Source organism: Pantherophis guttatus, chromosome 3, assembly GCF_059756535.1.
Source record: "Pantherophis guttatus breed Tessera chromosome 3, ASM5975653v1, whole genome shotgun sequence".
NCBI classification, from domain to species: domain Eukaryota; kingdom Metazoa; phylum Chordata; class Lepidosauria; order Squamata; family Colubridae; genus Pantherophis; species Pantherophis guttatus.
The window spans coordinates 55,292,007-55,314,163 of NC_142065.1; the positions used below are offsets into that span (position 1 = coordinate 55,292,007).

Genomic DNA, 22,157 nt, shown 5'->3' on the forward strand with positions numbered 1-22,157 from the left:
GACATTCACCCTATCTGATAGCAACAGCCTCTAGGCAGGGTTTCCCCTCTTGCAGACCATGGCATGGTGGTTTGGGGCTGGGGAAGTGGCAAAAGACTGGAACTATAGAAGTCTTTTACCAAAGTTTCCTCTACACAGCTGGGCTGACACTCTACAGATAAGTTTCCGCTACAGAGGTCCAACAACAGAGACTCAGAGTTTTGGAGTTCAGCCTTCTTAACTGGAACATCAGATTGAACAGTTACTGCTCCCACCATGCTCAGCAAGCGTCCAGACCTCCTGTGCATTCAGATGTCCATAACCACATAATCAGGTTATGTGATCATACTCAGCCACAGTTTAGATACCTAAACCGGTGATGGTGGATCACCTTTAGAATGGCAGTCAGTTTGTGCTCAATGACACCACTTCCTTTCCTTGTTATGCTCCTGCTCACCATTTTACGTATGCTCCATTTTGTCCTTGTTACAGATGAAGGTAAGGATAAACATTTGTTATACTTCCCTTTGTTTATGAGAAGATCATGATTTTTGCTGCTTTTCTGGGATTCTGCAAATCGAAATGTGAATATAGCCCAGGTGGGTGAATAACTATTGGACTGTAGTGCCTGGAAAGGGGGATGAAAATTTCTGGAAACATCTCACTCAGTTTATTTGACATTGCTAATTTCTGGACATAACTCTGAAATTAGGAAATCCATTTGAGAGAATTTTTCTGGATAAACAGTCTATTAATTGTAAACTGAACTTAGGCACACTCACTTTTCAAACATATCTGTATCTGGGAAAGAGGGGTCTCTATATCCTTTCAGCAATGTGGGAGAACTGAAAACAAAACTCCATCATTTTATATAATTTAGCTCTCTTTCCAATTTTACAACATCATCAACATGTCCTTGTTCCACTCTGAGAGTTAGGGATAACTTGCAAAAGAAGTGATGCTGGAAGGAAAGGGTAACAAAGCAGCTGCCCAGAGAGGAAACAAATGAATACTGTAAGTGCAAAAAGGTTATGTCTGAATGTGTTTCGAGGCAGCATTTTTAGGCTTTTGAATTGTTCCCTTCTGCATTTATGTGAAGTGACGTATTTGTCCAGCTGTGGCCTGTGTTTAGAGAAAGCAATTCAGAGATAACAGGAGTTGAACACTGAGCAAGAGAAATCAATTCCAGAGGCCCTTCCTTACTTATGCCACAAGGCTCTCTTTCTTTAGTTCAAAGGAAAATCTATTTCGCAAATGAAGGTAAATATACTGTCTGTTTATTAAGATAAAGATATGGGATAGGACAATGCAACTTGGAGCTAATGGCTGATATTTCTATTAAAGCCAATTGGCTAAAGTGTTTTAGAGTAGTGTCTGGAATATGAAACATAATGTACTAATGGCAAGTAAACAAATTTTCCCCATCATAATCCTGATTATTTCATATTGTAATCAAAAGCAAGGATTCTTTAGGCTACAGCACTGTCTACTCTGAAACAAGTAAATACATGTGTTTCTTTTTCTTTAAATCCAGTCCTTATTTTTTAAAAATCTGCGTTGCTTCTATAAAAATGCTAACAAAAGAAAGATTCACATAGATATTGACTCTGCAAATTAGATACTGTACAGATTTTGTAAAAGAGCCTGAGTACAATTTGGTATGTGTGGCTTGTGGTTATATATGTAATGAACTACATTAAAGCTTAGAGTGAAAATAAGCTTTTTCACTCTATTTTTGCTATTAGGTGCCTTGATGATTCCTTTCTGGTTTTCTGCATAAATCAGAGGTTGCAAACTTGTAATTGAGAGGCATCCCTATACTAGAATGCTCTAAATCAGGGGTGTCAAACTCAATTTCATTGAGGGTCACATCAGGATTGTGTTTGACCTCAGAGGGCCAGGTGGGCATGGCCAGGGTGGGCGTGGCCAGCTCTATGTCACTCATGTCAGGGACGCTTGTGGTGGGCCAAGCACTCACAACCCTCTCAAGCTTCATTTTTGCTGGCAGAGGCACCGTGGGCTGGTCCTTCACTGTTTCCAGGGCAGCCCTGCGGGACAGATCTAAGTACCCCGCAGGCTGGATCCGGCCCCTGGGCCATGAATTTGACACCCCTGCTCTAAATGCTTTAGTTTATCAGTTAAACAGCTATATTTTTAATCCTACTTTGAAATGCTGTATTTCCATCATATGTTGGATGGCAACAAATATATTCCTTATTGTTTATGTAGCCCCACCAATCTGCCTTTGGCAAAAGATGCTGGAATTGTACCAGATTCCTTGCTGCTCCCGCCCTTTCTCTTTTGCCCTGGTCTTCCTAAATTACTCACCTGTTCTCAGATATATAATAGACACTAGAAGAATAAAACACTGTCTCATCATCAACATGAATCTAAGTTCATACTCTCAATCAGTAGCTGAAATGTGAGGCGGAGGAAAGAGATGATTTTGTCTTTCAGTTCAGGCAGCAAAATGACTCCAGGCAGCTCTGCTAATGAGAAAGGAATCTGTTTTCTCTGCTTTCTAAGACTGTTTTTCTATTTTCAAAATTGTATGGGGTTTTTTGTCTACATTTGCATGTAATATGTAATGGATCCTCTTGTTTCTTCCCCACTTCCTTGAGAGCTCTATCTCCCTAATGCAGGAAGCTTTCATCCCCAAGCCCTCAACAAACGCTTATCGCAAAACCACATGGTTATTTTAGAATGTTTTGTTTATGAACAAAGGCCCTTACTACAGACCACGAGGGTCTAATAAGCAGCTCCTTTATTTCATGTTCTCTAAGTTCATAATCATAATTATTTATTTAATTCAGATTTCTACCTGAAAAAGAGAGCAAGTATACCATAAGACCAATGACATTTAGGTTTATAACTGGACAAGTGGTCAATAGAAATTAAAATCATACAAAGCACAGATTTACAACCAGAGAAAGAAAGTGATGCCAAGTACATATATGTCGTTTCACTACATCACAAATGCAACAATATTAATATACTGTTCTGATGCTGCCAAATGCTCTTAACATTTTCAACACTGCTGAATGCCACCATTCTTTTTTCCCCTTTAAAACAGGGATCTCCAAACTTGGCAACTTTAAGACTTGTGGCTGGGGAATTCTGAGAGTTGAAGTCCACAAGTCTTAAAGTTGCCAAGTTTGGAGATCCCTGCTTTAAAACAATATAAACAAACTCTAAAATGAGTAAAACAGTTATCAGAAAAGTTTCTGAAGCTTTCAGTTATATATATTACTCAGAGTTTTATCTGACTAATCTTGATAAAAGTTATAGCTTTTGATTTCAATCATTTCTTTTCCATTTCCCACAAATACTGTATGCATGAAAAGTAATCTAATGATCAGCATCGACTTTATCAGGTTAGAATATTCCTATAATTTCCAATTATTTTCATTGTCTTTATGAACAAACTAGTATGACTGAATTCAAATCAGCTCCTAAGGAAAATGGAACACTAAAAAATAATGATTTTCAGTGACTTTAAGTACATAATTTTACATAAGATTGTAAATTAAGCAAGAAGTAATTGGTCTGAAAAATTCCCAAAGTGGCTTTTTGTTTATTTGTTTTTTATTAGTGCCATCAAGTCAGTATCGACTCTTAGCAACAACATATGGCAACCTGTCCCTAACCTGGGCCTTCAGGTCATCCAACAGTACACCCATCATCCCTGACAATAAACAAACAAGCAAACTGATTCTGTCCAACTTGCTGCTGTTTGTCCTCTTCTCTTTTCTTCCATCTTTCCCAGACATCTTTAAATCATTTCTATCATTGTATAACGTGTCTGAAGTAGGATAATTTCAACCTGGTCATTTGAGCCTCATGTCAGAACTCTATATGGATGATTCCTTTGTTTGGTTTCTGAGTGTTCATGGTATACTAAGGAATCTTCTTCAACAAGCAAGTTCAAAGGATTAATAATTCTTTCTATGCTCAAAGCAACTATTAAGAGACAATAAACAAACAAGCAAACAAATCGTTATAGGAAAAAGAATGTTCACCTAAGTAAACACCTTGGAGAGGACAATAGGTATTCAGCCTCTCTATTCTCTTATATCCATTACTCTGTTGATCCATTATACCTAATGTTGCATGTCCTACTGACAGCCAGAATGGGACAACTCACTGCACCCAACTTGCCAACGTCAACTCGCCACGACCAATTCACCGCAGACAACTCATCACAGCCAATTCACTGTGGAACAACTCTCCATGGCCAACTCATCATGGGACAACTCGCTGGGGGACAATTCAACAATTCAATTTAATTATTTAAAATAATTTTAAAATAATTTTAATTTTTGTCATTCACATTTCACTTTGTCCCTCCTTTGGCATCCTTTCTTTAATGATTCTATTCTATCATTTCTTTGTAATGTAACTCTTGTCCCATGGCAAGTTGGTCACAGCAAGTTGGGTGCAGCAAGTTGGCCATAGTGAGTTGGCCATGGTTAGTTGGCCATAGCAAGTTGGCTGTGGCAAGTTGTCATAAACCTACAGCCAGAATGGGACAACTCACTGCAGCCAACTTTCCACAGCTAGCATCAGGTTGGAAAAGGGTTTTCACATCTTTTCACACAAATGCAAAAGGACTCCGTAAAATGGGAAACAGAAAGAGTAATGTTTCTCTTCCTGTAACTCATTACTTTCCCCTGTGGAAATAGGCATGAATACTGTGTTCACAAATCCTGCTAAATAAATTTAGACACATAAAAAAGCCAGAAAATTTTGGACTCAGTTACATACCATAATATAGAATACTTTAAAACTCAAAAATTAGGGAACTGTTTTTATATATGATGCAACAATATTATTATATGCACAAAGGTGGAAAGATTAGACTGTACTGACAATGGAGGAATGGATAATGAAGATGATGGAACTTCTGAAATGGCTAAATTAACTGCTTTCATTAGGATGAACAGATAGAACGTTGTCTAAATTTAATGATGATTGGAAACACCTTATTAACTTTTTGTGGGAAACATTATTTTATATTTATATTTATAAGTGCTATAAAAGAGAATCAAAAGTCACTTCTTTATAATGCTTTTTTTTCCTTTTATTTGATTTCCACACTTTTTGTTCTTTTTTCCTTCCCTTTTTTCTTTCTAAATATTAGCCTTTGCTAATTTTTATTTTGTATTTAAAGTTTTAATAAAATTTTATATATAACAATAAATCCTGCAAAGTTGTGATATATTTTGCTTGCGTATGTTTAACTGAATATGTGAACTCACTTTAGTGCTTATGTGTAAATCAGGCCTTAGGGCATGTTTAACAAACTATGTTTTAAAAGATTGGCTTAGTGTAATGCACAGCCAAAGTCTACAACTCCTATTTTAAGCTGCTTGATCTCTTTAAAAATAGCAGCATGCTCCTAAAAAACATTTTGTCAAGGATGTCATAATCTTGACTACTACAGTATCCTTGATAAATTTGGGGTTATAGCTGTTGTTCTTTTCATCTAAAAAAGTACCAGGAATTCAATTTATTTTTTTATTTTATTTTTTAAAAAAAACACCTCTCCCCTTATAGAAACTATTCTACTGGCCAAAACAGCTCAAGATGTCTTCTGCTTTTCTCGAACCTTTGAGGATCTCACCTGTTTCTGGGATGAGCCAACACATGTGAAAGGAACCTATCGATTCTTCTATACCTATGAAGGGTAGGAAGTTATTTTCCACATAGACTGGCCAAATTGTCTGAGGTGGAGGGTTTGCCCAAGTACTTATAAACTTAAATGCTAATTCTAAGCAACTTAGTTAGTTAGCCAACTTACTTTGGCGTCTAGGAAATATGTGGGCATGATGGCTTAGTAGTTAAAGATGTTGGCTTTTGTGATATGGGTTCGAGACCTAAGTACCACATGACAGAGTGAGCTCCCGTTACCTGCTCCAGCTCCTGTCCACCCTAGCAATTTAAAGTGTGCAAATGCAAGTAGATGAATAGGTACCACTTCGGTGGGAAAGTAACAGCATTCCATGTACCTTGGTGTATAGTCATGTTGGTCACATGACCACAGAAGTGTTTTTGGACAATGTTGGCTCCCTCAATGAAGCAATGAAGATGAGCACTGCCCCATAGAACTGGAACGGAGAAACTTTTACCTTTACCTGTGTGTTTTTACTACATGTTTTTACTAGGAACTATAGGAAAGGGATGATTGAAAGTCACCGTTGCCATTTCAGAAAAAGATTAGGTTAAGTCACACTGGGGAAGTATCACAATCCTAATTATTCTATTTTACTCCTGCAGAGACAAAAGCCAAGAATGTGCTCTAATCTCTATGAAAAATACAGATGGAAGTTGGCGCCACATCTGCACATTTCCCGAAAACAATTATGGCATTCAGCTCTTTATTGAACTCAATGTTGAAGTGTTGGATAGTGTTAGTAATCACACCATATTCTCACAGTATCTCAGAGTGAACACTGTCGGTAAGTTTCTTCCAACAGGGTATAAACTATATGTGAAGCAGAGAAAAGAGGACTGGGTAAAGCTTTGACGAGTCCAGCATCCTAAAACACATAATATGACCTTCCTTTGGCCCAACAATTTTAGCCAAGTCATGTACAAACATGATTTCTATATTATAATTTTGATGACTGCTGGAATGAATCTGCGAATCACAAAGACACTAGACTGATGGATTTAATTACCACTATGACTAATTTGGCACTGACAGATTTTTGTTTGAAGTTAATAATAGACAGTATTTATTTATTTATTTATTTATTTATTTATTTATTTATTTATTTATTTATTTATTTTCATGACATAAGCAATATGCAGGCTTTTATTTCAATCCATCTTTCAGGGCATAGAGTTATCAGTTTCCAAGAGGTGTGACTGATCCTACTGATGTCCTCAGAAGACAAGATAACATTTTTCACAGCAATCTGTCCCCAGAAGAGAGGGTAAAATTTTTGCATGGAACCTGAGAAAATGGTTAAACTCAAAACAGGCACAATGGGCCTTCAAAAGTTTAACACACCACACCTGCTTTGCATCTAATGTAGCACAGAGGTAGAAAACAATCGTATCAAATATTGCTGTTCAGAGTCTTTTCAATATGATCTGATGGGTTTTCTACAAAATGCAAAGGTTAGGAAAAAAAAGGTTGGAGGATCGCATGCGGCTAAGACAGCATTTACCCACCAATGAATTAAACATTTTTTTTAAAAAAAAAACTACCTTTATTAAAAACAATTCAACTATAGTACAATACAAATGACTTGTGTTTTTCTTTTTTTAAAAAAAAGCAGTAACAAGGCTTTATTTTTCTCCTTGGGAAAAGGAGGTCCAAAAATGAGGAGCCACTACCAAGAAGGCCCTGCTCCTAGTATTCCCAACAGCCTAACAACTCTTGCTGGTGAAATACAGAGAAAAGGTTGCCATTTATCCTAAAATGTAACTGTGTAAAGATACGGCAGAAACAAAGAGGAAGGTGGTAAAAAAAAGGGCTTCATCTGTAGAATGTGATTACAATTGTACAGTTGTACACTTCACGGCATTTCTTCTGCCAATTTATTTATTTTTTATTTTTATTTTTATTTTTATTTTACTTCGAATTTATATACCGCCCTTCTTCCTGGGAACTCAGGGCGGTGTACAGCCAGATAAAAACACATAATATAAACATTAAGAACAAATTAAAAGGAAATATCTCAATTTGGCCAAAAATTTAAGAAACATACAAATTTAAAATCATTTAAAAGGCATTGTTAGGCCAGCCCGGCTTGTTGGAAAAGGAAAGTTTTAAGGGAACGGCGGAAGGCACGGAGGTCTTGGATTCTCCTTATCTCTGGGGGCAGCTGATTCCAGAGGGTAGGTGCCCCCACAGAGAAGGCCCTCCCCCTGGGGGTCACCAGCCTGCATTGCTTGGCTGATGGCACCCCGAGGAGGCCCTCTCTGTGGGAGCGCACGGGTTGATGGGACGTCGTCGGTGGCAGAAGGCGGTCTCAGAGATAACTAGGTCCTATGCCATGGAGTGCTTTAAAGGTGGTAACCAACACCTTGAAGCGCACCCGGAAGACCACTGGGAGCCAGTGCAGCTCGCGCAGGAGCGGTGTTATGCGGGAGCGCCATGCAGCTCCCGTAATTACCCGCGCGGCCGCATTCTGGACCAGTTGGAGCCTCTGGGTGCTCCTCAAGGGGAGCCCCATGTAGAGAGCATTGCAGTAGTCCAGGCGAGAGGTGACGAGGGCATGAGTGACTGTGCACACGGAATCCCGATCAATGAGCCTGGGAACAATGATTGCGTTGATTTATTCATGGTGAAGGTTTTTTCAGCTGTGGAAATGGGATCATTTGTATGTTGTTGTTCTTTCCTTTATGATTTTTTCAGAAAACGAATGAAATTATTATTTCATTTATAGAACACCCAGAGTAATGAACCTGGGATGAGAGGCCATATATATTGAGACAATAAATTAATTAATAAGTCTTGTAAGAAAGTTAAGCTATCAATTCTAAGAGAGGCACAGGTGCATTTGTGATAGACATTCCCAATTTCTGCTCTAGCAAATTAGAATGCTAGCTCTATTGATCAGACTGCCTTCTGTTCAATCTAAAAAGGCTGTCTTTTCCTATTCAATCATCACATGAATGGAATAGAGATAAGCAAGAGCATTAATTTTTATTTTGCTTTGTTGTTGTTGTTTTAAGGTCTCATTGCTCCACCAACAAATGTAACAGTTGAGTGGCCAGGGATTGCCCAACAGTTGCTTGTAAATTGGATGCCTCCATCTATCAGCTACACAGACTTCCTGATTTATGAAGTTCTTTATGGTGTTGAGGATTCCATTCAGTCACCATTCAGGGTATGGTTAATATAGGAAAAAATGGCTTTGCTATAATGGCTGGAGTATATTTTTGCTCTATTACTTTTTTGCTAACTGAAGAAACATTTATACTCTTATTTTATTTTATTGTAGATTGAAGTGAAAAACAGCTATATGTGCCAGCTCAAGAATCTACTTCCAGGACAGCAATACCACATCCAAGTTCGCTCCAAACCTGATGGCCTCTCTCTTGATGGCATCTGGGGACCCTGGTCTCCAGCAGTGACAGCAGAAACACCCCACCTTCCTGGTAAGTGGCCTGTAGGAGGCAGCTGTCAGTGGTGCAACTTTAGGGCAATAGCATGGAAGGATACACCATTTCTATGTGGAAGTAGGATCCCCAGGTACTACAATTGGGTGTATCAAGAGTTATATTGCATCAACATTACTACTGCAAAATGAAAAATTAAAGAAAATGAAATTGTTGCCAGCATGGATTCTATAACTCCCTATAAAATCAATTTTTCCTCTTCAGGAGGCATGTCTATGCCTGACAGTAGATATATAAGGCTTGGGAATCTGTATTTCTGCTATAGTACTTGCACATTTTTCTGGCCTGTAGATATTTTCCCATATGTAAAAACCACGCCCCATGAAACAATGAATTGCAAATACATTTTACTCTCTCATTCTATATTGTTATTAAATAATTCACTAACTTCTGTGGAGATGCAGTAATGAGGACTTTGAAATGCTGGAAATGCAATGTTGCATTTCCTTCATGGAACCATTGCATGAAACTGCTGATTATCCTGACACGACAAGGGAGCACTCAAATCTGCATTTGCTTAGCTAGCATGACTGAAAGAAGAAGGGAGAGATAGGCATGAATATTTATTTCCAGTTTTGGAGTCTGTTTGGCTATTGTATATGGGAATGATTAAAAAGCATCAGAGAGCAAGGTAAAGGTCTCTCATGTCCAACTCTAGAGGGCAGTGCTCATCTCCATTCCTTAGCCCCTCAGTGTTGTCCAAAGACATTGCTGTGGTCATGTGGCCAAGCATGACTCTATGCCTAGGTGCACAGAATGCCATAACCTTCTCACCAAAGTGGTACCTATTTATCTATTTGCATGCTTCTGAATTGTTAGATGGGCAGTTAGGGAAAGTAATGGGAGGTCACACTGTCACATGACACTTGTGTCTTTAATCTGGGATGTCAGCTTTCCAGCTGACCAAGCTCAGCATCTTCAACCGCCGAGCCATTGTGCCCCCTTTTATTGGAGAGCATATGGAAGGCAAACTCAACCAGGGCATAAGGACTAACTTCTTTTCATTAATTTTGCATGTGTTCCTGTTCAAAATTTGCTTCCCTGCTCAATTTGGATGTTTACTTTCTAACAGTTCTGCTAGCATAACACACGTGACCCAATTAGATATTAATTCAGTCGATTTCCTTACAATGATTCTAGCAATACACAATCACATTAACTGAATCAAAAGGCACTTGTTCAGAATTATTGCCTGTCTTCTCAAAGATGTAACTAGTGTCACAGGAGTCCTTGTGCCAGGAGAAGACTTAGTAGACTTTTTAACATTACGACTCCCTTTTCTATTGTCCAGAGCAAGCAGACAACAGTTGGCATAGTTTAGATATTACAGCTCATCAGTGTGTAATACATTTTATGCCACCCGATTGTGGAAATAATTTTTTCCAGTCATTTTGTCTCTCCAGCTTTTTTTTCCTGGGAAGGTAGATAATGTAGGCAAAATACAGCAAATTTTATGTTTCCCCAAACGTGGTGATGGGACAGACAACTGGCTCTGGTTTAGGCTGAATCTGGCTCCAAAGGCAGCAGTTGGTCCTTTGATCTAATTCCCTTCTCCTGCCCCTGTTAAGTATATTGTATTTTTCCTTGTCTGAATATTCTTCTAAATTTGTCATGCCTCATTTATGGAATTTTATGAGAAATCCCTTATTATCTTTCACTTTAAAAATCTATCCCTTCAGAATAATAGAGTTGGAAGAGACCTTGAAGGTCTTCTAGTCCAACCCCTGCTCAAGCAGGAAACCCTATACCATTTCAGACAAATGGTTGTCTTAAAAACTTCCAGTGTTGGAGCACTTACAATGTCTGGAGGCAAGTCATTCTACTGATTAATGGTTCTAAGTGTCACAAAATTTGTCCTAGGTTGCTTCGGTCCTTGATTAGTTTCCATCCATTGCTTCTTCTTTTGCCTTCAGGTTCTTTGGCGACTAGGTTGACCCTCTTCTTTGCGGCAGCCCCTTTGATATTGGAACACTGCTATCATGTTACCCCATTACTTCTTCTTGTCATTGGACTATACATATCCAATTGCTTCAACCATTCTTCACATATTTTAGTCTCCAGTCCCATAATCATCTTTGTTGTTGTTCACTGCATTCTCAACATCTCAACATCTTTTTTACATCATGGTGACTAAAGCTGGATTCAATATTCCAAGTGTGGTCTTACCAAGCAAGGCATTATAAAGTGATCTTAACATTTCACATGATCTGTGTTTATGCAGCCTAGAACTGTGTTGGGTTTCTTTGGCAGCTGCAGCACACTGCTGGCTCATATTTAAATGATTGTCTACCAGGACTCCAAGATCCCTCTTGTAATTACTACTATTGACCCATACTATGCTATACTATACTTTTGGTTTCTTGCCTAAATGTAAAACCTTATTTTTCTCACCACCGAATTTCATTTTGTTAGATAGGGCTTGGTTTTCAAGTCTGCCAAGAGCCTGTTGTATCTTGAGTCTTTCTTCTGTATCTTCTTACTCCTTTATTCACACACACACACACACACACACACACACACACACACACACACACACACACATATGGGGTGGGTGGGAGGAATCTTCCATCTGGATGTGCCCCAACTTTCTACAAATTCAGGTTGGTCCTTTCCTTTCCAGAAAGAGTTTTGCTTCTAAGGTACAGCAAAAAAAAACAAACCCCAATCTAAATATAATAATTTTTCTTGTTAATGAAGTTTTTTTTTCACATTTTATAATAAATAATAAATTCATGAAACGTTTCTAAGGGGAAGGAGTTAGCAGGGGTGTCAAACTCATGTCGTCACAGCGTCATCACGTGACGTATCGGGACTTTTTCCCCCTATGCTAAACCGGGCAGAGGCGGAGCCAGCACGACGCATCCGGGGTGCGGGGTGCGAGTTTGACACCCCTGAGTTAGAGCATGCAAGAAATGTTCTGAAAAGCATGAAGGACCTCCTTAGGATAGATAGCCAGAGCTCTGCGGATGTTCTGAGCCACATTCCCAAGCAGCCTCACCTGCTATGACCAATAGCGAGAGATTTGGGGAGTGTAGTTTAGTGGCATAGAGTTTTTAGAAGATATTTCTGTGGATTGGCCACTCTCTGCAAAGGTCATGTACTGTATATAAAACAAAGAACATAGATTTAGCATGTGGGGACACAAAATAGTACTGAAAAAAGCTGCTGTCAAATTGTTCTACGTCTGTTCTCTTTTCTGGACAGAGGCAATTGGTCTGCACTGCTTCACTCCAGACTTGTATCAATTGCACTGCCAGTGGAACAAGAAGCTCCTGAAATCTGGCCCTTTTCACAGCCTCTTGTACTGGATGGAAAGCAACAGCAGCAGCACAAGGTGATTAGATGGACAAATGAACAGTACCGAGTCTTCTCTTTCCTGTTCTGTCCCATAATTTGTGTTTTTGCTCCTGTTCCAGGTACCATTCCAAGTAGTTTTCACATACATATACAAGCATTTCTTTTTCTTCTATTCAATTGTTTCTGATTCTTGGGCATTGCTTGGACAAGTCCCTACAATGTTTTTCAGAAGTGATTTGCCATTGCCTCCTTTCTAAGGCTACGAGAAAGTGACCGACCCAAGGTCACCAAGCTGGCTTCGTGCCTAAGTTGGAACTAGAACTCACAAACTCCTAGGTTCTAGCCTGATGCTTTAACCACTACCCAAAATTAGGCAACACTTGTAGGCATTGCTCTGAATCATATTTGATAGCTTACGTTACCAAGCAAGGATACAAACATTTAATGAATGCAAATCCCACCCTGCTTTCAAATTGTTTTGGTGGGATAGATAGTTCTCCTGTCTAAGTTTTTTTTTTTTTAATTTGATTTATATGCCGCCCTTCTCCAGAGACTTAGGGCGGCTTACAATGCGTTAAGCAATAGCCTTCATACTTTTTGTATATTTATACAAAGTCAGCTTATTGCCCCCACAAACTGGGTCCTCATTTAACCTACCTTAGAAAGGATGGAAGGCTGAGTCAACCTTGAGCCTGGTAAGATTCGAACCTGCAGAAATTGCAGGCAGCTGTGTTAATAACAGGGTGCATTAAACCACTGTACTACCAAGTTACCTATTTAACAGCAGCAACCCTGGGAAATAGGTTAGGCTGAGACGATGAAGCTGACTAAGGCTTACTGGGCGAATTTCATTCAAGTTGAATGGCAACTTGAACCTGTTTCTCCAGTCCTAACACAGCAGTTAAAAATGATATCACATCAGTCCTGCTTCTTTTTCATCTCTCATTTCTATATCTCGGCCCTGGTAATGCATCTTCTTCAGAGGGCCTATATTTCAAATGGCTTATGGCAGTGTTTCTCAACCTTGGTAGCTTGAAGATGGGTGGACTTCAACTCCCAGAATTCCCCCAGCCAGCAGCGCTGGCTGGGGGATTCTGGGAGTTGAAGTCCACCCATCTTCAAGCTACCAAGGTTGAGAAACACTGGCCTATGGCAATCAATAGAAGGGGATGATAACACAACAGGAATGATGAAGAGATGGAGTGATGGTAGCACATTTTAGATTTTTTTTACAACTTAACGAATCTCACTAATCATATTCATTCCAATATGGTTAGTGGGAATCGCCTAAATTGGAGGGAAAGCCTAAACAGAACTTGGGAGTACTAACTGTCAAGGAAAGTGTAAGTGTGGTTGATAATTTAAGAACTGTTTAAAGACAACTTCAGATAGTTCTAGCAGACAACTCAACATCCTATCACTATCGTCCATTTTAATTTGCAGAGGGCAAATCTGGCACAAATGTAAGAAGGAAGACCCTGCATCCTGCACATGCACCTTCCAGCCTAGCAACACTCAGTACCTTTCTATCCTGGTGACTATCAGCCAGAGTGAGCAAGAGGTCAGCTACTTTGAAGAGCCATTCAAACTGTACCATGTGGGTAAGAATCTTCAGCATCTCTTGGCCTCAGCACCATCAGGACTTTCAGCTCAAAAGAGTGAGCTGTCCTGGGCTGGTCTAGCATCAAAAGAACATCAATATTAGAAAATATGCAATACTATTAATATTGCAGTGGACCTCTGCTTCCCCATGAAGCTAAGCTGACCTAACTAGCCACCTCTCTCCCTTTCTTCTGTTATAGTGCACACGGCTCCCCCAAGAATCCTGGAGGCTTCAATAGACAGAAATATACTAAGGCTGGAGTGGGCCTCCCCACTAGAAGAATTAGCTGAGCACATGGTATATCAGATACGATATACGGTGCAGGACACCTTAAAATGGAAGGTATTTTTTCCCCAGCAGATAGTTTTGTGATGTCCAATTAGCAGTGCCAGATACTGTAGTTACAAATAAATGCTTCTGTAATGCAAATTTAGAACTCTGGCTTCCAAGCTATAAGAAATTGCTACCCTAAATTTATTTTACTCTGCAAGAATCATCTGGAATGTTGTGTCCTATTCTGGAATCTCTATAATATCCTTCTTATATCACAAAAAAAAGGTTACAAAGAGTAAAAGGAGAGTGGGGATATAAGAGCATTCTTCATACAGTAGATCAGGGGTGAAATGCTCCTGGTTCGGACTGGATTACCCGATCCGGTAGCAATGGAAGCGGCTGGTTCAGAGAACCGGTAGCAAAAATCCCCGCCCCCACCCCCCCACCCATGCCCAGTTGAGCCACACAATCATCAGAGGCTTTTTTTTACTTTTAAAAGCATTTTTTCTACAACTTCGGCTGAAAAAATGCTTTTAAAAGTAAAAAAAAAAAAAAGCCTCTGATGATTGCGTGGCTCGTCAAAGCCATTTAAAAGAAAAAAAGGATTTTTTTCTTTTAAATGCTCTGACGATCCCAGCTGAGTTGATTGGCAGATCGTCAGAACATTTAAAAGAAAAAATACCCTTTTTTTCTTTTAAATGGTCTGACGATCCAAGCTGAGTTCCCTGATCTGCAGAGGCTTTTTAAAAAAGCCCCTGCCAATCAGGGAATTCAGCTTGGATCGTCAGAGCCTTTTGAAAGTATTTTTTACAACCTCTTAGCCGAAGAAAAAATGGTTTTAAAAGAAAAAAAAATTGGCCACGCCCACATTACAACCCCCCCAAGCCACGCCCGCAGAACTGGTAGTAACAAATTTTAGATTTCACCCCTGCCTTGCTCCCATTTCATAAATAAAGGAAATTACTGTCACACCCTCATATCCACATTTTTTTCAGTACCGGTATTTCTATGCAATTATCTAATGAACTGCAGAAAGGTTTTGACAGGGTTTTTTTGCTACGAGGCAAATTTGCAATGGAAGGTTGATATGAAAAGAAAATTGAAAACAGTAAATTTTGGGGCACTGGGGGAGATGTTCCAAAAAATCACAATTAAGGCTGCAATTCTGTGATTGAAACCTTGTCTCTTTTTTATGTGTTCTATTTGCACAACACATATAAAAAGAGGTGGGGTCTCAATCCACTCTCTCAAAGGTTTTTCAGTTGTTTTAAAGCCATTCCTCTATTACATTTTAAAAATCCTATGAAATACTGTATATAGGTGAAATACTAGCATGTTGCCAATTTTGAACTAGGTACTTTGGTCAAATAGCCATGACAATAGATACATTTTGCTAGGTTCTAAACAATACTTGCAGAAATAAATAAGACAATTTCCAGAAATGGAACACTAAATCTCTCCAAACAAGCTGATCTACTAGTCTTTAGAATGCATAGAAAAACTGATTGAATTTCTGGCACAAGCAATAATGTCTAAATGGAATTTTTACTAGAGAATGAGATGAATGCATGCCATACTTTTGTATTTGGCTCAAGACACAACTAAGGCAACCAGAAATGTACCTATAACAGCTTAACAAAAGAGGCTTTAAAAAGCTTAGGAATAAAAAAAAACTGCTCCCCTTTTTCAAACATGCCATAACCTAAGGGACAACACTACTACAATTTATGCTATAGTAAATGAAGTACAGTATGGGGAGTGTCTCATACAGAGGAAAAACCATGACCTAGTCAGTAGAATAATAGCTAGGTACTGCTGTACAAATGATCCTCAAGTTATTGCACAATTGGGATCATAATTTTCAATAGTAAGCAAGGCAATAGTTAACTGAATTGCACCTGATTTCATGACCTGTTTGCTACAGTTGTTAAGCAAGTTACTCAGTTGTAAATTCAGGTGGTTGTGAAGCAAATCTGGTTTTTCCATTGACTGGGAAGGTCCCATGACCCTGAGATGGTGCAACCATTAGAAATACATGCCAGTTGCTAAGAACCTGAATTTGGTCACATGACCATGAGGCTGCTACAATTATTGTAAGCGTGAGGACTAGTCACATGTCACTCTTTTCATTGTAACTTCCACTGCTAAACCGATGGCTGTAGGTAGAGGACAACCTGTTCTGTAGTTTGGGGGTATAAAACCCAGGAACCTAATTAGTAGAGTACAGGTAGTCCTCAACCTATGACTACAATTGAGCCCAAAATGTGTTGTTAAGTAAAAAAATTGTTAAGTGAATTTGTCCCATTTTACGACTTTTCTTGCCACATTTGTCAAGTGAATCATTGCAGTTGTTAAATTAGTAACACGGTTGTTAAATGAATCTGGGTTCCCTGATTGATTTTGCTTGTCAGAAGGTCGCAAAATGACTCCTGAACACTGCAACCGTCATAAATATGAGTCTGTTGTCATGCATCTGAATGTAAATCACGTGACCATTGAGATGCTGCAATGGTCATAAGTGTGAAAAATAGCCATAAGCCACTATTGTAACTTCAAATGGTCACTAAATGAACTGTTGTAAATCGAGGATTACCTGTATACATGATGGGACCATTTTCTGGGTAGATTCTGCAGGTGCAGTACTCAAACACCAGTGAAATTCATCTGGCCACCCAGGATCGCTACTGCCTTCAGCTGCGTACCCAGCCAGATGGCCAAAGGTTCCGTGGGGACTGGAGCACCTGGTCAGAATTAGTGTGTGTTGAAGTCCCACCTGGTGCAGGTAAGCAACATCAGTGGTGTGTACTGGAGAGAGGTCGCTAGATATGGAGAGAAAACACTTGACAAATGAAACAAAGACTGCTGAGCCTCAGGGAAAGAAGAGCCACAAATTCACCACCACATGCTTCTACTTCAGATTCAGTGATTATGATCGTGGCCATTGTACTCTTGCTGTGTGCAGGACTTGTGCTGGGACTGGGCTTCACCTGCCTCTCCAACTACAGGTAACTTGAGTTCTGGCCGTTGAACGAAAAACATAGTTTGGCATAGGTGTTGTTATCCTTTTGTGACCATCTGTGTTTCTTTGTTAATAGTAGTGTGAAACAAAAGCTTTGGCCACGCATTCCAGACCTACATCATGTCCTAGATGGATTCTTTAAGGATAATGACAAACAGCAGCAGCAGCAGGTGAGACTTTCTTTTTATTATATTACTTCTAATGCAGCAAGTCAGTAGAAGCAGAATTAGGCTGTCTTTTGACTAGGAAAGAAGAACATTCCTGTTTTTTTAACTCCTTCCGATATACTTTTTTTGTGAGAATCTTGCATGAGGTGGGCATCAGAGATGGGTTTCAGCAGGTTCTGACCAGTTCTGAAGAACCGGTAGCGGAAATTTTTAGTAGTTCGGAGAACCGGTAAATACCATCTTTGACTGGCTCTGCCCCCATCTATTCTCTGCCTCCCAAGTCCCAGCTGATCGGGAGGAAATGGGGATTTTGCAGTAATCTTCCCCTGGATTGGGGAGGAAATGGAGATTTTACAGTATCTTTCCCCTGCCATGCCCACCAAGCCATACCCACCAAGCCATGCCATGCCATGCCATGCCCACCAAGCCACGCCCACAGAACCAGTAGTAAAAATGTTTGAAACCCACCACTGGTGGGCATATTTTCCAAATTTCGGGAATAATATGAACAAATACCATTTCTCACCTGACTTTTCCAAGATGCAGACTTTTTCAGTTCCATCCCATTTCTGAACTGTAATGATAGAAACAGTATTACAGAAATATTTTACATTTTATAGAAATAAAATGAGGTAAAGTTAGCTTGTGCCTCGAAGTCTCCCTTATTCTGAGTATAGTACATGCTAAATCCTGGGTGGAACTTTTCGTGGTTTTTATCTCTTCCTAATGGAGTACACACAGTGCTCTTTTATTGTCTTTTACATTATTATTTATGCAGATTCCCATAAAGTGAATGTCAGGGAGGGAGGGAATAATTCAGAGGCCCTTCTGAATTTCTGATTGTTTCTTTCTGAACTTTTAGGTAAACGCTTTATTTTGCAACAAAATGTTGGAGGATGTGCCGTTGACTTGCTTGTTGGAAGTACTATCTGAGAAACCCCTGGAAACACCCAGCTTTGACCCTTTGCTAGATACGAATTCAGCGGAACAGACAGAATGGGGCAGCCAGCCTTCTTACCACCAGCACTACATGGTACTGAGTTCTAACAATCCGCAAAGCAGCCACCATGAAAATGAATACTTTGATGACACAAATGATAATGGAAATGCTTTCCCACAGTCCTTGGAACATGATCTACACGTAACATCAGAGCCAATGACCCAAATAACTCCCTTTACCTTGTTGAACATACCCTCAGAGATTAAAGAAGAAAGAAGGCAGGAAATTTCTGATGACCAAACCACATCTGTCACTGACATTTCAAACCAGACATATTTGCTAATGGGCTGATTGGGTCTATCATTGGAGGATAGCACTATGAGACATTATTAGGCTCTGTGGAAGTTTGTAATACAATACAATTTTCAATTGTAAGGCAGCTGTTTAGCCAGTATCTTCAAATCTGTTTCTTATGGACCAACTGAAATTAGCAGCTGATTGTACTAGAGCAGATTGGGCAATTTTTCATGGCCTAAAGCTACCTTGAATTTTTGGAAGGTAATGATGGAAAGTGACTAGAACTGTACTTACACAGGACTCATTTTGGTTTGAAAGGGAAAAAAAATTACACTACAATGTATCTGTGTTTCTCATTTCAGAATGGCAGGCAATCATACTGCCAAATTCTGGTACTGATGGCCAAAGGGTACTTTGGTTGCTGCAAAAGGATTTGAGGATCTGTGGCCTCAAATTACCAACCCAGGCATTAGATTGTGAGGTAGAGTTGAATATGGAACTTTATCCCAAGACATATCAGCATTGCATCTTGTAACCACAGATCTCCAAAAGCAAAGTGATTCTTACGCAGCTGATTTGTATGTCAGCTAAAAAAAAAGCAAGATTTAAATACTTTTTCCATTTTGAAGAAATATGCAAAGTATGTTTTATGGAAATGATGAAAGGATTGTAGTAATACAACTGCTTAGCATAAGCAGAAATAGAGCTAAATAGAAAATGTACCATGCTGAGCACAAAAATACAATTTGTGAGACACCACTCTATGTTAGGTCACTGTAATATCAGCTATATTTCACTGATTTTAAATATGGCACACATTACTACTGACTTGTACAGATTAGGATTCGCTGTTACTATTTGCATTGCCATGGTTGCTTGTAAACAAATGTAATGTTATTTGAATAATGCAACTGCTGTAATTCATGGTAGTTAAATGAACTTTTTTTTTCATGAAGATCAAATGTAGGTATTCACACAGCACTGATTTACTAGTTTGTAGTGTCATAAAAGCATTTCTTACCATCTCCAGAGAGGTTTCACCAACCTTTTAAAATCCATTTTGCTTTAAAAGTGGAAAATGATGACCCAATATTTAATGGAATCATACATGGAGTAAAGGATAGGTAAATTCTGTCCTGGCTTACTCTAGCCAGGACAAGAGGTACTTCTGTTCTGATGCTTCCTTGTAGCAAGCAAATTAAGTGCATGATATGTATAATACAGCAATTAATGGCACAGATTCCTGGGCTCCTCATAAGTGCTTTGGGTCAAACTAACATAAAGCCTCAGAGGGCCTTACATAAGCTCTACTGCTGTTAGAAAGTCCACAGAAAGGACCAAAGCAAAGGGTGTTTTTGAATGAAGCAAATGGGACAGCTGAATCAGTGTTGTAGCCAATGGGATGAATACAGCCACCTGCCACATATGTGAAGAAAGCAAAACTGTTTTGACAGGGAAAAATACAAATGGCAGCTATTTGAAGGTGTCACTTTTATATCACTTTTATAATAAAATGTCAGCTAGAGAATTGGAGATGCCAATTCCAATGCCAAGTTGAAGATGTTATATTGAATATAAATGTACTCTCTGGTCGCTTGGAGGAGAGGTTGAAGTGAGGAAAGAAAAGAAACTGGGATCTGAGACTGCATACTGCAATTACTTCCCATTTTCCTTGTATAAAAATATATTCTGTTAGAACAATGGCAATTATATCTGGTGTAATAACAAATAAACCCAAATTTCTCCAGTGGAGTTGTCCCAGAAATGTATTTATTAAGAATATAAAGGTAAAAAACCAATATAAAACCAATCAAAGGTAATCGAACACAATAACCCCTCATTCCCGGGAAAAACAATCAAATAAGCCATTTCATGGGCTCTATCCCATCTGGGTTTCCCAGGCCCATTGGCAAAGCCATGTCTTATGAAAGAGTGTCAAAAAGAGAACCAATTATTTCTGTGGGGATGATGTTCCACAGGGAGGGAGCCACCATGGAGAAGGCCCTTCTTGGCCCCACTAGATGGACCTTTTTAGGAGAGGGGACCATAGCATTCCCTGCTTCCATGCTCTGGTGGATCAGGTAGATTTGATTGGGAAAAGATGGTCCTTCAAATAACCTGGTCCTAAGCCATATAGGGCTTTGAAGTGACAACCAGCATCTTGAATTGGACCCCAAAGCAAATCAGCAGCCAATGAAGCTCTCACAGATGATGACACATATGCACATCTAGGTCTGCACCAAACCATGCATGCTATCACATTTTGAACCAATTGAAGCTTCTGGATATTTTTCAAGGGTGTTTCAATAGTCAAGATGGGAGGGAGACGACTAGGGCACGGGTGACTATGAGCAGGGATTGTTGGTCCAGGAAAGGGCATAATTGGCACACAACCTGCATTTGTACAAAGGGTCTCCTGGTCAAGACTGCCACCTGCTCTTTGAGCAGGAGTCATGAGTCCAGAACTCCCAGATTATATTGAAATCTTTGAAAATGAATTTTGAAAAATGCATCCAAGATTAAGGAAAGCATCAAATATACTAATCAAAGCACAAAAGGCAGAACATGGAGCATTTTTGTAAGAGAATTCAGAATAAGGCTTTAAAAAGTAACATATAGCAAGTAATAAGCCTTGTTCATCTGTAGTTGGTGAACTACAACTTTCAGCATCTCTATCAATCCTGCTAGCAAAAGCACCCTGGAAATAATTCAGCAACATCTGAAGGGCTGCAGGGCATCTGCCTCAAAGGACTTTTTTTCAGGATCCATTTTTCAAATAGCCGAGTTCAAAACTGTATTTGCTAAGCAGCTTCTTTCCTGTAGGTACTACCTATTTTGGTCCTTCCTGCAAATAGAAGGTGCAGATGCTGATGCTATTGGTCACCAAAAAAAAAACAAAAAAAAACAGTTGAACAAACTGACTTTCTGAATTAAAAATCTATTATAGGTCTCTATTTTAGGGCATTATTTCGTTCCTTGGAAAACTGAAAAAGAATGTAGATTACAACCAGATTAAGTCTGGAGACCCACAATTTGAGCGCAGATGAGTTCCACTATCCATAGCGAGGCTCATTTTATGAGAGGATGTGCAGTATCATATGGTATAACTCAGAGGTCTTCAAACTTGGCAGCTTTAAGACTTGTGGACTTCAAATCCCAGAATTCTCCAGCCAGCATAGCTGGCTGGAGAATTCTGGGATTTGAAGTTCACAAGTCTTAAAGCTGCCAAGTTTGAAGACCTCTGGTATAACGTCTCATGAAAACAAGTCTGTTTCCATAAATCTTGCAATTATCTTTAAGAACATTCTTTTCTGGTCATATAACCTTTTCTTCGATTTTACCACTAGAATGCTTATCAGAAAAGTTTACAGTTACACCAATGTAAACTCAGCAATCAAATAAAAAGCGACCCCAATGTAATTTCTTGCGGCTTCCGTTTGACCTGCC

The 22,157-nt window shown here is 39.3% G+C and overlaps 1 protein-coding gene across 1 annotated transcript; it reads left to right on the forward strand.

The window, feature by feature from the left end:
* The first annotated feature begins 3 nt into the window (after positions 1-3).
* MPL (MPL proto-oncogene, thrombopoietin receptor) lies at positions 4-20,457 on the forward strand. Its single transcript, XM_034414834.3, has 12 exons — positions 4-477; positions 5,536-5,665; positions 6,256-6,437; positions 8,668-8,822; positions 8,937-9,093; positions 12,319-12,448; positions 13,855-14,012; positions 14,214-14,356; positions 16,913-17,069; positions 17,205-17,292; positions 17,383-17,476; positions 18,336-20,457. Exons 1-12 carry the CDS (start codon positions 378-380, stop codon positions 18,762-18,764), a joined length of 1,923 nt encoding a protein of 640 aa, XP_034270725.2. The 5' UTR covers positions 4-377; the 3' UTR covers positions 18,765-20,457.
* The last annotated feature ends 1,700 nt before the right edge of the window (positions 20,458-22,157 follow it).